Source organism: Balaenoptera acutorostrata, chromosome 3 (assembly GCF_949987535.1).
Source record: "Balaenoptera acutorostrata chromosome 3, mBalAcu1.1, whole genome shotgun sequence".
NCBI lineage: Eukaryota > Metazoa > Chordata > Mammalia > Artiodactyla > Balaenopteridae > Balaenoptera > Balaenoptera acutorostrata.
Window position 1 is genome coordinate 83115092 of NC_080066.1, and position 16151 is coordinate 83131242.

The following is a 16151-nucleotide window of genomic DNA, read 5'->3' on the forward strand; positions in this document are numbered from 1 at the left end:
AGAAATGTTAATTGAAGCTGCATAAATCCCTGTATTTTTTTAAGAAAGAATATGGATCCAAGTTGTTAGAGAATATTATATCTAGTGGATAGAGGACTTTCTAAATCACAGTTGTGAGAGGGCATCCATAATCCCATGGGAGCATATGGCCAAACTGCCCATTCTGAGGGATAGACTATAGTCTGGATGTACTACAGTTCTGAGGATATCCTCTCATATCTTCCTGATTTTTATAGGTATGAACAGAAGCAAGTTCCATACAGCTTTCTGTGATTGAAAGCTCTCATCCTAGCCTCTCTCAGCATCACAGACTGTTTTATAAGTATGGACATGAAGTCCCAGAGAAGTCCGTGACTTGTCAAAAGTTACATTTGTAGTAACTGTCATAGTCAGATCAGGAACTTGGACCTTCTCATGTCACTTTGAGAGCTCTGTATACCACACCATTCATGTCTTGGAAGCAGTGCTATCAAATAAATGTGTGGCAAAATTAAAATGACATAAATTCGGTGTTGTAAAATTGTCCATGAATAATTAATACAGGTTGTCCCATCATAATATCTACATGATAAGCATGATTCACTTATTGTGATATAGAATAGTATATGTTAATAGATATCATAGCTAATAGTTAATATACAACGTATCTCAGCATATGGTAGATATTAATAAGCATGACTCATCAGTATCATGATGTGTAGAATTATATGTTGTGTTCATGGTATGCAACAGCTTTCACAGTGTTGAGTATCTCCTCACATGATGTAAGCATTATGTACCTGCATTGTGACAGGCAGTACTACAATGTTAATAGATTTAGTATGCAATAGTAAAATCATATCATTCATTAGCCTTTTTTCACGACCCAACCCAGCATTTGACTGGACAAGAACAGGGGGATGATCAGTGATCAAGCAGCTCCTCTGATACTTTCAGGAAGCTCCCTATATTTAAAACTCTAGAATAGAGTTTAGAACCCAGTTCCTTCTACTCCTGTAGTTCACCTAGCATCTGCCATCACCAATAACTCTCAAGTGTCCCTGGAACCTAAAGGTCTCACATGCTACCAAGACACATAAAAGGGACTAAATAAATATTTAAATGAATACCTACTCTGTTTTGGGCATTAGCATCTCTCGATCACCAGTCTCAGTGGTGTTGTCCCAAAGCCCTAGCTCTAGGCATCCTATGGGTAGACTGGGAATAAGGCAGAGGGGATGATGGCAATTATGGAACATGAGTCATCGTGACAGAGGACAGGCTTTTGAAGGGAAAAGAGTAGGCATTGGGATGTGGCTATGTTAAAGGTTTAACTATCAGCCAGGGGAAGATATTGGAAAAGTGTCCTAAGTTCATCTAGATCAGCAGTGCCCTTCCTTTTCTCTCACCAATTCAGGTCTTGGCTTTCCTTGAACTCTACCTAACTCCTGGACCTTACCTCATCTCTTACCAGGAAGGGGCTAAGGTACTGTCACTGGCTTTTTACTGAGATGTAAGGGTATAGAACCTTGGGAGGACATATACTACTAAGGACATAGAATCAGGGGTTAGAAGGCCTGTCCACCAGGTCTGTGTGGAACTTGGAATGTCACATCCCAGGTTCTTCATTTTAAAAATGAACATATTGGATTAGATGCCCTGTGCTAAATATCTCCCTTCCCCTTCCCTCAACCACAGGTCCTTGACTGGGTAGGTACAATAATCGGAAGGCAGGCTTTGCAGTATTTTAAGCCATGTAAAACCATATACACATACACACAGTTTAGTGAGATTTACTATTAAAGTCTTGTCTTTAACTTTCTGTATTAAACGTAGTTTAAATCAAGGGTATTTAGCTAAATCATGTTTTAGAGCTAGACATTGAGGAACTAAACCTGTCTTTCAGAGCAATGTGATATATTAAAATTTTCTTTGTCTTCTGGTATAAATGAAAATATTTTATGAGAAAGAATTGAGAACTCCCTCTAAACTTTCCTTTTACATTCTCTTGAGGTTTTTTTTTAAATTTATTATTTATTTATTATTTATTTTTGGCTGTGTTGGGTCTTCGTTTCTGTGCGAGGGCTTTCTCTAGTTGCGGCAAGTGGGGGCCACTCTTCATCGCGATGCGCAGGCCTCTCACTATCGCGGCCTCTCTTGTTGCGGAGCACAGGCTCCAGACGCGCAGGCTCAGCAGTTGTGGCTCACGGGCCTAATTGCTCCGCGGCATGTGGGATCTTCCCAGACCAGGGCTCAAACCCGTGTCCCCTGCATTGGCAGGCAGATTCTCAACCACTGCGCCACCAGGGAAGCCCTCTTGAGGTTTTTTTAAAAGAACAGTATGATGATTTGGGTGCCAATTTTCAGTAACTGCATTTCAATTGTTTCAGATGGTAATTTTAGTGGAATGGAGCATTCCAATTTATGTGAGACTTATTCAAATCAAAATTCTAGACTTTGGGTTTTATATAAGACTCCACGCATTTGTGATAACACTAAAAATAATTCATTAAAAAAAAAAAAACTTTACAGGTAACTGAAGCAATACAAGCTGTTCTTTTGGCGGAAGTTCAACAGCACATGAAAACCTTTAGAAAGACACCAGTCAACAGTGAACCAGTGTCGGTGGCAAAGAATGGTGACTATGAGATGACGCAGATCCAGCCAAAGATGGAATGGGCCAAGGAGCCAGAGTTACCGTGTATTACAGACACTTTGCCTCTGCAAAGTAAGTGCAACATTTATTGGTATGCTCTTTCATCAGAACTTTTTCTACTACTCAGAACATTCTGAGAATGGGTTCACAATGTATCATTTCTGCAAAAACCAAGCCAAGTGCCCTGTTTCTGACCTTTTCTGCTATCAATTTCCTCATAATTGTCAAGTTACTAATGCTAAATTCTATTATAATTAATAAATTCTTTACAGAACAAAATTTATGTTATTTATTAAAATGTTTTAAAGTTAAGTCAGTAAAAATGAAAACAGAACTAACAGTAATAGCTTAATGGGACATACATTATAAGGATACCCTGATAATAATGGGTCCTAAATTTGTTTTCATTTGATACCATGGTAATAGCCATGTGCCATTTTTTTTTTTCTTCTCTGAGAGTAAGAAATGTACTACAAACTAAAATTGCACTGCTTTACAGTTGGACCACTTGATTCTTTCTATAACAAATTTTATCATTGTAACTTTATAATCACAGTGTTTATGGTTTTGACTAGCAAGTGAGTAAAATGTCATCTGATTTTTCAGCCTGTTAGTTGTGACTTAAAAATGAAAATTAAAAAACAGTAAAAAAAAAATAAGCAAAAATTTGATTTTCAACTTCATTAGTAAGGTTTTGATGAACAAATGAATTTATAATATGATTAAATACATATATTTGTCAGGAAAACATGTTACAAATTTACATGTTTCAGGTTGAAAGAGATTTTTATTTGGGACTCAGAGAAATGTTGCTATATTTAAAATGTTAACTCTTAAAACAGGTGTCATTCTGAAAAATGCATTATATTTATTTCTTATTATTTTTATAAGATTACTGACTAGAGAGCATTATGCAGTGAGAGAGTATATGCAGCAGGAAAAGGCTTTTTCAGTAAAGGCCAAAGATCAAAATAGATAGAATATTTCCTAATGCCAACACAGTCAGCAAGGCTGGTAAATTCAATAAGTAATTTGTTAAAACTCAATGGCAATTTCAAGTCATTTGTTTACTTGTTGTCAAGAAATTAGCTTTAATTATCTGGCAAATTCACCCACTTTAAGACACTTCTTTTTGATCATATCACAAAATTGTAGTTGTATTACACCTTTCAAGCAAGAAGTAGAAAAATTCCTTTTTAAATTAATTTTTAATGACTATATTTGTGTTCTTTATTCATTTGGAGAGGCACCTGTAGTGTCATTTAGTAGGTTTCTTCCAACTCTCCAAAGACAGCTAGTGTGTTCATCATGTGTTAACTCTCATTAGGTGGTATTTCTGTGCCTTATCCATAAACTTTATTTATTTATTTTTAACATCTTTATGGGAGTATAATTGCTTTACAATGCTGTGTTAGTTTCTGCTTTATAACAAAGTGAATCAGTTATACATATACATATATCCCCATATCTCTTCCCTCTTGTGTCTACCTCCCTCCCACCCTCCCTATCCCACCCCTCTAGGTGGTCACAAAGCACCGAGCTGATCTCCCTGTGCTATGTGGCTGCTTCCCACTAGCTATCTATTTTACGTTTGGTCGTGTATATATGTCCACGCCACTCTCTCACTTTGTCCCAGCTTACTCTTCCCCCTCCCTGTATCCTCAAGTCCATTCTCTAGTAGGTCTGTGTCTTTATTCCCATCTTGCCCCTAGGTTCTTCATGACCATTTTTTTTTTTAGATTCCATGTATATGTGTTAGCATACAGTATTTGTTTTTCTCTTTCTGACTTACTTCACTCTGTATGACAGACTCTAGGTCCATCCACCTCACTACAAATAACTCAGTTTCATTTCTTTTTATGGCTGAATAATATTCCATTGTATATATGTGCCACATCTTCTTTATCCATTCATCTGTCAATGGACGCTGAGGTTGCTTCCATGTCCTGGCTATTGTAAATAGTGCTATGAACATTGGGGTGCATGTGTCTTTTTGAATTACGGTTTTCTCAGTGTATTTGCCCAGTAGTGGGATTGCTGGGTCATATGGTAGTTCTATTTTTAGTTTTTTAAGGAACCTCCATACTGTTCTCCATAGTGGCTGTATCAATTTACATTCCCACCAACAGTGCAAGAGGGTTCCCTTTTCTCCACACCCTCTCCAGCATTTATTGTTTGTAGATTTTTTGATCATGGCCATTCTGACCGGTGTGAGATGATATCTCATTGTATTTCTGATTTGCATTTCTCTAATGATTAATGCTGTTGAGCATTCTTTCATGTGTTTGTTGGCAATCTGTATATCTTCTTTGGAGAAATGTCTATTTAGGTCTTCTGCCCATTTTTGGATTGGGTTTTTTTTTTTTTTATATTGAGCTGCATAAACTTTAGTGTCTAACTTATCCATTGGCCCATAGTCCTCATTTCTGGGTGAGAAATTCATGGTAGGCTATCAAGGTGAAACTTTTTATGAGTTTTGCTATCACACGACTTACCCATTATTTGAAGTTTCACCAGATTGGGCCCTGTTCTGTCCCCAGTTAGTTCTCGGATATAAGAACTATTTACTCTATGGAACTGAGTCTTACTATGACTAAAAAATCTGGATCTTAATAAATATTATCTATCTTTTGATCATTATTGAGTGGTCCTTTGCCAATGTTAAAAGAAAATTTAGGGTTAGCTTGTGATAAGAATTGGAACACAAAAGTATTAAAGCTACTTTATATGTTGGTGGATGAAATTTAGAATATTTTATTTAAAATAAATATATTCACAAAATAATGAGCATATATTTTCCTGGGAAATATTCCCTGTAGGAAAATATTAATTACAATTGCAATTAAATAGGAAGCAGATAAGCATTGAAGAGGAAAATTTCCAAGCAATATTATATTGGATATTAACATTGCCATTTTTTCCCCTTTTGGAAAAAACTATTTTTTAAACTATTCAGAGGAACTAAGTAAAATTATAAGAAAAGTTTTAGACCTTTATTAGTGGTATATACTACATTACTTCATGAAATTTTTAAAAATAAATAAGCAAAAAGCTATTTTATTTACTTCAAATGTCCTGATTTAAAGGTTAAGAAGATGGTGTGTGTGCTATTCACCAGATATGATTATTCTTCAAATGTTGTCAGGAGATTTACTTAACCCCAGTGTCACTGCAACATACATCATTTTATCAAATATTCTTATGATAAATGGTTTATGTTGTTTGATTTTATCAGGTCCCTGTTCATTTTTCCTCTGTGAGCTCCCCATCTTTTTTTTTTCTAATTTCTTTTATTCTTTCTTGATTCATCTTATTTGTAAATCATTTGGAAAGCAATAGATGATTTTTTTTTGTACAGATACTCATAAACTTCTTTTATGCCAGGGTAGATTATGTTTGGTTTATTAGCATTATGGTAATATGACAATAATAGTCATAAGGAAAAAATAATATTAACAACAACAAAAGTTATTACATTCTTAATATGCTCTAACAGTAGGCTAAGTAATTTAGGAATGCTAGCTCACTTTTTCCTTTTATTTTCACATGATCCACATGAACCCTAAGGCTCTGTTTCCAATATTTGAGTTGTCTGTGTAAACAATTTTACAGTTTTAAAAAAAAATGTCCATGTTCATGGAATTGAAGTCACAAAGTACAGCTGAAAAGAACTACTCTCTGAGAAAGAGAGATTCCCATGGTGCTACCTAGGCTTTTCCTGACATAAGTCTCTGTATATGTTTAGGTTGACATACTAATTATGTATCTTTCTCATACACATAAAAATAAATAATATTTCAAAAAAAGTTCATCACTGTACTAGCTATCTTGAAAGCCACTGGTGTTGCACAACTTGCACTTTGAGACATGCTTCCTATTATTATTCCATTTTTTAAATGAATAAACTGGACTTACAGGAGGTATGTGCCTTGTCTACAGTCACAAAATTACTAAAAACAAGGAAACAAGCCCAGATATTCTTTTAAACACTGCGTTCTTATCCAATAAGCTACATTTCCCATACTGGCAGCATGAAGGAAATTTGCTCTAAATCAGCTTGATCTGAAAATTGAATAATTTATTGAGTGGTTTTCTTAGATTTGTATTCCTTTCTCATAAATCATACTTTCTATTAACAAAGAAAATGCAGAGTGTTCAATCATTGCCATCTCAGCCCTTTTAATAAGGAAAATCACCAGGTTTCTTGAACTGTTTGTACATGAGGTGGAAATCAGTAAAGTGAGAATGGAAGCATAATATATGTTTGAACTTTATAATTTTGTATCTTATTTTTCAGTGTTTTCACTTGTTACATTTCACAGCATGTATTTTATTTGAGGTCTTAATATTTGTGAATCAGTATTTTATGGGAGAGTGGTGGATTTTATCTGAGTTTACATTTTTATAACGATTGCATTGCTATCTTCCTTGAATCTCTTTAATAAGAAATTGTGTAATTAACACTCACATTTAGGGCTAAGATTCATTGCTTTAAAAAACAGCAGTGGTTTCTATTATTAAAATGCATTTGAAATTTATTTCCTTTAACTTTTTTTTTTTAATGTTATTTGGATCAGTTTAAACAAGTATTCTAAGTTGTTCCATTAAACAAAGTGCTTGAAATACAAATGGTGGCTTTGTAGATAAAACTGTCACCTTAGAATTACTGGCTGAATTTAAATTCACGTTAAACTGTGTGGTTGTGAAGATGATACATCAGATATGGGTATTGCAAATAATCTTTATTATGTGTACAATTTTCAAAGTCTTATCTGCAAAATTAAATAATGAAAATGTCCTCTTTAAGTAAAACCATTATTTTGTAGTAAATAAACATATTCAACAGAAAAGTTTTGTGGTCCTGGTGGCCATCAGTAGAAGGACTGGCTTGGGACAGTCTTCATCTGCCTGCTGAATTTCTCAGAAGGAAATCTGTCTAGTTGTAGAAAGGCTTTGAAACATAGTGTCTGACTACCTCACAGGGAAACTCTTTCTTGACCATCTTTAGTTATGGTAAATGCATCTTCCACCTCCACCTTAGTCTTAAGGCTAAGTGAGAAGGCCAATGCATTCTTCTTTATAGCCACAGAAGTCATTTAGGAAAGATCTGTGTAAGGCGAGTGAGCAAGGAGTAGAGAAGTAATGAGGGATCGTCATAGAATGCCTTGTGTATCAGAGTGAGGTCCTAGGCTTTCTCTCTGAGTGAGATGGGAAAATATTTGAGCAGACAAAGGGCAAATATTTTAATGGGATCTCATTGCCTGAAGTTCAGGGCCCTGGACAGAAGCTGGAAGACCAGTTGGGAGGCCATATAATGCTAATGCAGATGATGGCAGCTTGGAAAAAATATGGTGGCTTGGATGGAGAAGATGAGAAGTGATCAGATTTTGAATGCATTTGAAGGTATAGCTGACAGTGTTTGCTGACGAATTGGATATGGAGGAGTGAGATAATGAAAATCTATACTTGCATTTTTTCAAACAAAAATATCCTTGATACAAAGATTGACCCTGGTATCCTGATTTGAAACCTATGTCGGTTAGTGTAGTGTCGCATAGGACATTCCAGGTATGCTGAAGGAGAGTAGAAGACTCACTTCAGAGAAGGCTGCCTCTGCTATGTTCAGTTTCAAATGTCCCTGCTTAGATGATCTACAGATTTTATTTTCTAGTATTAACTAAACTAACTCTCAGAAAATGAGCAATATTTCCTGCCAAGAAACTACAGGTTGAAGATAATTCTAATAATGCAAGCTTAAGCAAATAAGATGTAAATGGCATTGTCGTGTGTGTGTGTGTGTGTGTGTGTGTGTGTGTGTGTGCGTGTTAATGTCCTCCTTTTGAAATTTTAATTTTTGTGTACATTTTAGAGTGGACTTAATGTGGATATACTAATAGCATGTATATTGTTTATAAACAAACATACATATATTGGTGATGCATGCATCAAATTCTTCCTTGCTATTTTCTGCAAGAAAGTATCCCAACCACAGCCTTGGGTGGAATCAGAAGGCAGGTATGATAAACTTTTGGGTATGCAGGGTTGGTAACTTGATATAGTATATTGCACACTGTGCTGTCTCCAAAACTTTGAGTACATCTTTATGCATCACTCCTCTATGCCTCTGTGTACTGATCCAAGAGTTGGTGGTACACAGAGAACTAATTGAAAATCCCCAGTTGAAGACCATAAACTAGCATCAAGATAACCATAAGGGTGTCAGAGCCACGGAATAGTCTGCAGGAGCGCATCACAGAGGTACTTAACCCAGACTTTGAGGTCAAGAAAGCTTCTTAGAAGAACAGTTGCCTAATGCAAGACTTGAAAGATGAACATGATTTAGCCAAGCAAAAATAGTTTGAGTAGGAGAAGACAGCTGTTTTCTAAGACCACTAAAGCCACGTAATCCCTTTTCTTCCTCGCAAGAATTATCTGCTCCATACATGCATAAATGAGGAACCTGAATATTAGAGAGAAACCCATATGTCCTTAACTTCTTCTCTGGAGAATATCTGTGTCCTCTTTGAATCTCATTGTGCCAACGCCTTCCTCTCCTAACCCTCAGCCTTCCAGAATAACAATGATAGTGATAGTGATGATAATAACAGCTAACACGGATATGGCTTAATATGTTCTAAGTGCCTCACACACCTTAAATCATTTGATCCAGGCAACAATTCTGTGGGGATAGGTAGTATTGTTATACCCATTTTATTGATGAGAAAACAGATACAAAGAAGTTAAGTAACTTTCCCAAGGTCTTATTACCAACAAACAACAGAACCAAGAGTCAAACCCAGGCAGTCTGACATCAAAATCGGGGTTCTTCATTACTATCTGTCATTGCCTTCCAAGTAACCACTATTTTCCTTCACTGTTTCTTAATTCAGCAAATATTTACCAAGTGGCTCCTATATGACATTTACAGAGATAGGTATAACCCATGTTGGGGATCACAAGGCAGCAAAACCCCAGATATCTGGCAGAGCAATGGAGGAAAATACTCTCTTGAATCAAGTAATCAGCAAATATCAAATACCTAATTTCTACTAAACTTTGGATGAGACACTGTAAGCTATTTCACTAAAGATGTACCTAATACTAAGACTTTTGTTTGGAATATAAATTTATATGAATATAAGTTTTAATGTTAAAAATTAAAAGGTTTTATGCCTGGGAACTGGCAATGCCAACTGATAAACGTTAGAAATGAAAAAGATTCGGCATATACATATCAGTCAAAAAGGGGAAGGGTTAGCAGTATATGAGGAAGAGAAGAGGAAAGTGAAATTTTCATTTTGATAGATTAATTTGAATCATGTAATAGGCTTAACTGACTTAAAAAGCAAGATATTCATGTTAGATGATGATGATTTTACATATGACAAGCAAATAATTTACCACCTAGAGTACACTACCTATCTTTCAAAAAACACTGTTGCCATTTGGGTTTAATATATGTTCTGTCTTATTTTTAGCTTCTTGTAAAATAGGTGGAGAAATTTTATCATTTCCCTTTTCCCCATATAAATTCTTCTGAACTTCTCCACTGCCTCTGCCCTCTCCGTATCATCTTAAAGATTGCGTCACCTTAGAAAGACTGATAGAGTTCACTACTCTTTTTACCAAAGAGTTTCATCTTTCACAGAGATTGAGATTGATGACTTTCATCTTGGCATACGAAGAACTAGAGTATTGCATCGTCTTTTTTCCTCATGAGCAATCAGAATGCCAACCCGGCCCAGCTGGGCAGAGACGGTAGCATCAAGGAATTGAGTTAAATAGTTCCTTGGTAACTGTTGTGCAGGCACCACTTTATTGATTATTGTCTGCATACCCATTTAAAGTTATTGACAAAGGAAAAGTGATCTAGATTCTGTTGCTGCAATCAATGTGTTCTGCACTATTGTTCTCCAAACTGAAACTGGCCTCCCAACACTGACCTCTCAAGGACGGGGTTGGGTCTATTTATCTTTTTCCCTCCCATCACCTGGGATGGTCCTTCACCTAGTAGCTGGTAATAAGTGATTATTGAGTGGATGGATGAATAGATGGACCACGGGGTAGCTTGTACTAAAGATCCAGCCAACTCCTAATTAGTAAAAGAAAAAGACAAGGAAAATCAACTGATTGCTTTTCCTTAGCAGCCAGATATAGTCTTGAATATACACACGAAAATTGTTTTCTAAACATCATCATCCCAGGATCATGTGTATGCACATAGGCTGACAAAAAAATTAAAAATAGACACATGAATGAATCTAGCTTGTAACCATTCAGAAAACATCTTTCCTGATGGTTGATTATTTGGCACTTCACTACTCATTTTGTCATGATCTGGTTTCAATCTGATGTTTTTGGAGAGCCCGGAGACTTGCCTGAAACTCATCTTCTTATTCTTCATTCAGCTACAGCTTCTCCAGGGAAGTGTTTAAAGGGCTGCTGTGTCAAACACTATTTCCTCAGTATTTGGATTCACATCCTGGGTTCTGACTCATCTGCCTCTCTTTGGATTTCTGGCTCACTCGTGATCTCTTGTAGCCAACAGCCCTTAACACTGCTAACCTGGAGTTCTGCTTACAGCCTGGCTCACTTGAGTCAGCCTCCTCCTTATTGACTCCATTCCTACTTCTGAGCCTGGCACTTTGTGTGATATTAGTTCCTCCATCAAATGTAATTCCATTAGCCAATATAGATATGCATTCCTAGTTCTGGAAATAATTTTGATATAACTAAATTCCTTGAGAGAAAAAGCAGGGATTTAGTCAGCTTTGGATTCTCAGAAGATAGAACAGTGTCTGGCAAATGGCAAGGCAATTGCTAGAGAAATGGGGGTTGATGGAAAAAATATCCATATGTTCTCAGGTCGTTGGAATACCCCATTCCATCAGAATTTCATTCACCTTGCTGGCACGACCCTTATTTTTCCATTTTAACTTGCCAATATATTTGCCCAACTTTCACCCTTGGAACAATGTGAATAACTTCAAAACATCTCTTATTAAGCATTATGTCGAAAGTTCAATGTAAGGTACTGAAATTTTTTATTACATCATTTTATACATTTCTTGTATATTCTTCTAAATAGTCTAGCACTCTAATTGTTTATTTATTTGCCTTTCTTTCCCACCTCTCTGAACTCCTTGAGGGCAAAAGTTGGAACTTATTAATCTTGTGCTCCTAGCAGCTAATGCACCACGTGGCTCATCATGGGTGCTCATTAAATGTTTGTTGCCTGTGTGAGTGGAGGAATGATAAATGACAGTGACAGACATGTATCAAAGAACTCTGGTCTAAGGCAAAATGGAAGAAATGCTAAATAATATGTTAATCGTCTGTAGGTAGGAAGAGAATGGAAAAGATCATTATAGGGATGATGGCTTTCTTCTAAAATGTTAATCCAGAAGCATTTCTTCAAATTTATTTATTTAGTTCAGGGGCAATTTATCTGTCTATAGAGCTATCAGGAAAAATTAATGCCGACAGATGCTTGAAGGCAAAAAACAAGGCAATCCCAGAGAACAAGCTACAAGAAATGAAGACAGCTGTTTCAAAGAAGAGTTGTTCCTTTTTTTTTCTTTTACCTGATGCAGATGAACATGGGCCCTTTATCTGTGCAGGAACGCCTGTCCTCCAGCCAGGCAGCCCTGCTAATCTGGGGCAATGTAAAAGCGCCCTGTAGTAGCTGAATATACATAAGAATACGGTAACTGTGGACAATCTTTCAGCCTCTTAGGTTTCTTCTCATCAGAATGAAGTTGGTCTTGAAATTTTAGAAAATTTAAGTGTGGTGTTTCTCAACCCTTTCAGTCCTAGAATGGACTGAAATATTGCTAATGTTGTGTAATGTTCCCTTTCTAATTCTAAAATGAAGTTCATAAGTAATATAACCTATCTATACAAATAATTTTTATACAATTTACAGGATAAAAAACAAAGAGTAAGAAATTTATAATAAAAATATGTTAGTAGGTAAAAGCTTGGGCATAACTATACTAAAAGATATAATAAAATGCTGACCAGGAAACATTTCACTGCTGAGAATATGACAGCGGCCAATGCAGTCCCTGCACACGCATGGTGGTGCTGTCAGTGACATGGGTGTCCAGATGGATTTTTCTTGGTAAGGTTCTGGACAACATCAGTGAAATGTAGCCATTCTTTGACATACAAGGTTAGTGTCCTTCCTAGAAAATTGGAGGTATAATCAAAACCTTGAAAGATCCCTGTGTGCAAAATTAAGTTAGATTCTGGACTCAAGAAATTATAAGCAGGGCTTTCCCTTCCAGGAACGTCTAGTGGAAAATTTGGAAGCCATGTGAAATATCAGGACAATTTTTTCATTGCGAAGGACCGTCCTGAACACTGCAGGACATCTGGCATTTCTGGTCCCTGCCCACTGAATGCCAGTGAGTGTCTCCACAATCATTGGGGAAACCAAAGGTCTCTTGCCTCAGCAGTTTCCAAAGCTTCCTCTAGGGGGCAGTACCAAACCTGCTGACAACCAAAGCCTTCAGAAAGGGATTCTATACATTCTGATGCCTTTCTTTGTTTCTATCCTTCTCCCCTTTTGAAAATGCACAGGGAGGTGACGGAATTAGGAACCCCCAACTAACTCAAGAAGTTCCTTCCTTGGCTCCCCCTTGTTTGCTCCTTCCTTTGTACTCCACCCACGTTGTTTCTACATTGGCCATAGTACTTCCAAGGATGTGTAGTAAATCATCTGATTGCAGTTCTGTCTCCACCATTAGAAAAAAGAACTTCTTGTCCTATCCTTTCACTTTCATCTTTGTGTCCTCGAAGGCTGGCTCTGGGCCTGGCATAGAGTCAATGTTGTTTTGTGTTTCTAACGCCATCTTAACATCTGCTTCTGGGAGGACCCAACTGACACCAGTGGGAAAGAACTTGATGCAAAAAGGGTATTTCAGGCAAAAGGAATAACATGAGGACAGACACAGAGGAATACAATGTGGTGTGGGCAGGGTATAGGAGATGAGGATGCTCCAGTCTGGATCCAGAAGGTGAGACACCTAGAATGTAAAGGATCTGGCAATGAGCTTTTTCTTGAAAGATAAAGGGAGCCATTACAAATTATTTTAAGAGGAGAAGTGAGGCATTTCCAGTGCAAAGTAGACAGTGAATAGAGCAGGAGCTGCAAAGAATCCTTGTTTCCAAATTTTGTCAGAATACCTCTCTGTTTGGTATTTATTTGTAAAGCAATACTTATTTTCCTTAAAATTTTTATCACCTCTTCACGAAATTAGATTATTTAGACAGAATATTAGTGCTTTATCTCACATAGAGAAAGAAAGTATGTTCACATTACATAGAGGAGAGAAATTTTGTCTCCTTGCTTTTAGATCAAATGACACCAAATGTTCTTCAGGATCATCAGAATCCAGGTCATGTTAGTAACACCTTCAGAGTTGCTGTGGTTCTTGGTGCTAATTTGAAGTTATTTCTCTTTCTTTATATTTGGTCACTATCTCAATCTCCCATCCATCTGAGTCAGTCCTTAAATTTTTCCCAACTCATATTTGTACAATACTTGGTCTGATCTCTCAGCTGTTTTGGATGCATTTGGATCACTTACCATATATTGACAAGTTTGGGTTTCACCATTCATTTTATTTTTCTTTTTTTCTGTGTATGCATTTATGTAGACATTATTGACCTCCTTTTCTATCAACATCCTTTACTGAAACATTAAGTAAGACCAGGCTTATTAAGTCTTTGCTATTAGACATTTTCCAGGAATAGGATATACTATTTCTCTTCACCACTTAAAAAAAAAAAACAAAAAAAAAACTTGATTTAATGAATAGAATTTTAGCAAAGCAAGGTAACTTTGAAATGTGCTTTTTCATGTGTTTATATTAATAACCAATGAATAATTTCAAAGGTTAAACTTATGATCCATCTCTTCAAGTCATCTACTTAAGTCTAGAGTCATTACATCACCTGCTTCCCTTATGCCATTGATTTAGTTTCTTTCAAACTGCTGAGATTGGGCAGTATCATTTATTTTTTATATGACAGACTCTGTACTATGAAACAGAGTTTCAGAAGGTAATGGCACAAATACCTGTAATACAGTATAGAATGGCCTACTCACCTGTGTGAATCAGTAAGTTATCCACTAAAACTTGTCTGAGGTTCTCATAATGCTGAAAGAAAATGAAAGGTTTTAATCAGTCTTTTTTTGTAGCAAATAAGTCGGGAGAATTTAGTAGTACTCAGATACCATAATGTGTCTGTGTTTAATTCTGAGGAATGCAAAGGAGTTTTTAGAATTTTCTTAGGTTTCTCCTGTTTCAAGCTCTCCAAATTATCTAGAGTCTATTCATAATGTACTGTGCAGAAATGTTCATTTCAGGACTGCCAAAATATCTATTTTACCATTATTTTCAGAAACTAAAAAAAAAAAAAAAATAACTGGATTATTTTCAAATAAAGTAAGCCTTTGTCCATTTCAATGAAAAGAAAACTAGGGCATGGAAGACTTAAGTACCTTTGCTATGTTGATATGACTTGTTGGAAAATGGTCTTAGACTAAATTGCATGCTCCTATTTACTAATCTCAGATTCTTTTCTGTAAATCATAGTCATGGGGCATCATGTACAGGATGGAATTTATAAAAGAGCAAGCTCATTTATTTATTCAAATTTATGTGTTTCCCTCTAGCTAAATCCCTAGGAGGATATTGCCATTTTTATGTTTCCAATGTCTCATTTTAAAGGAAAATATGTTACACATTTTAAAAAAATGAGTTAAACTATTTATACTGTTAATGGCAATCCATGTTATGATATTCATATTATAAAAACCAACTCTTAGTCAAAAATATAGTTTGATGAATATAGCATGTTTATAAATTGAAGATAGTGTTTTCATTTCTTCCATGGTAAAGTTGCTTTAAATATTGGTTTATTATACATATTCACATGTATTACAAATATTTCCAGTAAGCAAACACAAATCATTTTTATATTTAGCATTTAAAATGTATCTTAACTTGAACATTAAATCATCTATTAAATATTCAATTAAAGTGGGTTTTGATCCATTTTTAAAAATTAGTGGTCAGGTATTCGGGGAAACAAGCTTGCAAGATACTTCTAAAACACAATTCACTTCATTTCTTGTTCTGTATATTTTGTCAGAGAACGCCTTAATGTAACAGAAATCAGATTTGGTGTGTATTTTTACACCAAATCAAATTGTGCAGGCGCCACCCTCAGCTTTCTCCAAAACATTATAAAGGATAAGATTCCACCACGATATAGCTTAAGAAACGAGTACGGCCCTGGAAGAAGTCCATGCATGGAAAGTGAAGCTACAGGAGAGTATGTTTTACCGGAAAAACCACGTGTCTTATAACAAACATCGTTACAGAACTGGATTTAAAAAATAAGTTTACTTAGCTGAGTTCTTTTTCTGGAATCTGTATGTAAGGCATATATGCTGTTTCTAGTTATTCTGCAGGCATAAATCATACGTATAAAAGGTACTGAA

General features: G+C 35.9%; 1 protein-coding gene across 1 annotated transcript in view; it reads left to right on the plus strand.

Annotated features, from left to right (window-relative positions):
• The window catches only part of WDR72 (WD repeat domain 72), a 202100-nt gene that overhangs the window by 126538 nt on the left and 59411 nt on the right, over positions 1–16151 (plus strand). The window contains exon 18 of the mRNA XM_057544023.1: positions 2512–2707. Coding sequence (XP_057400006.1) covers positions 2512–2707 — 196 coding nt within the window. The remainder of the gene's footprint in view (positions 1–2511; positions 2708–16151) is intronic.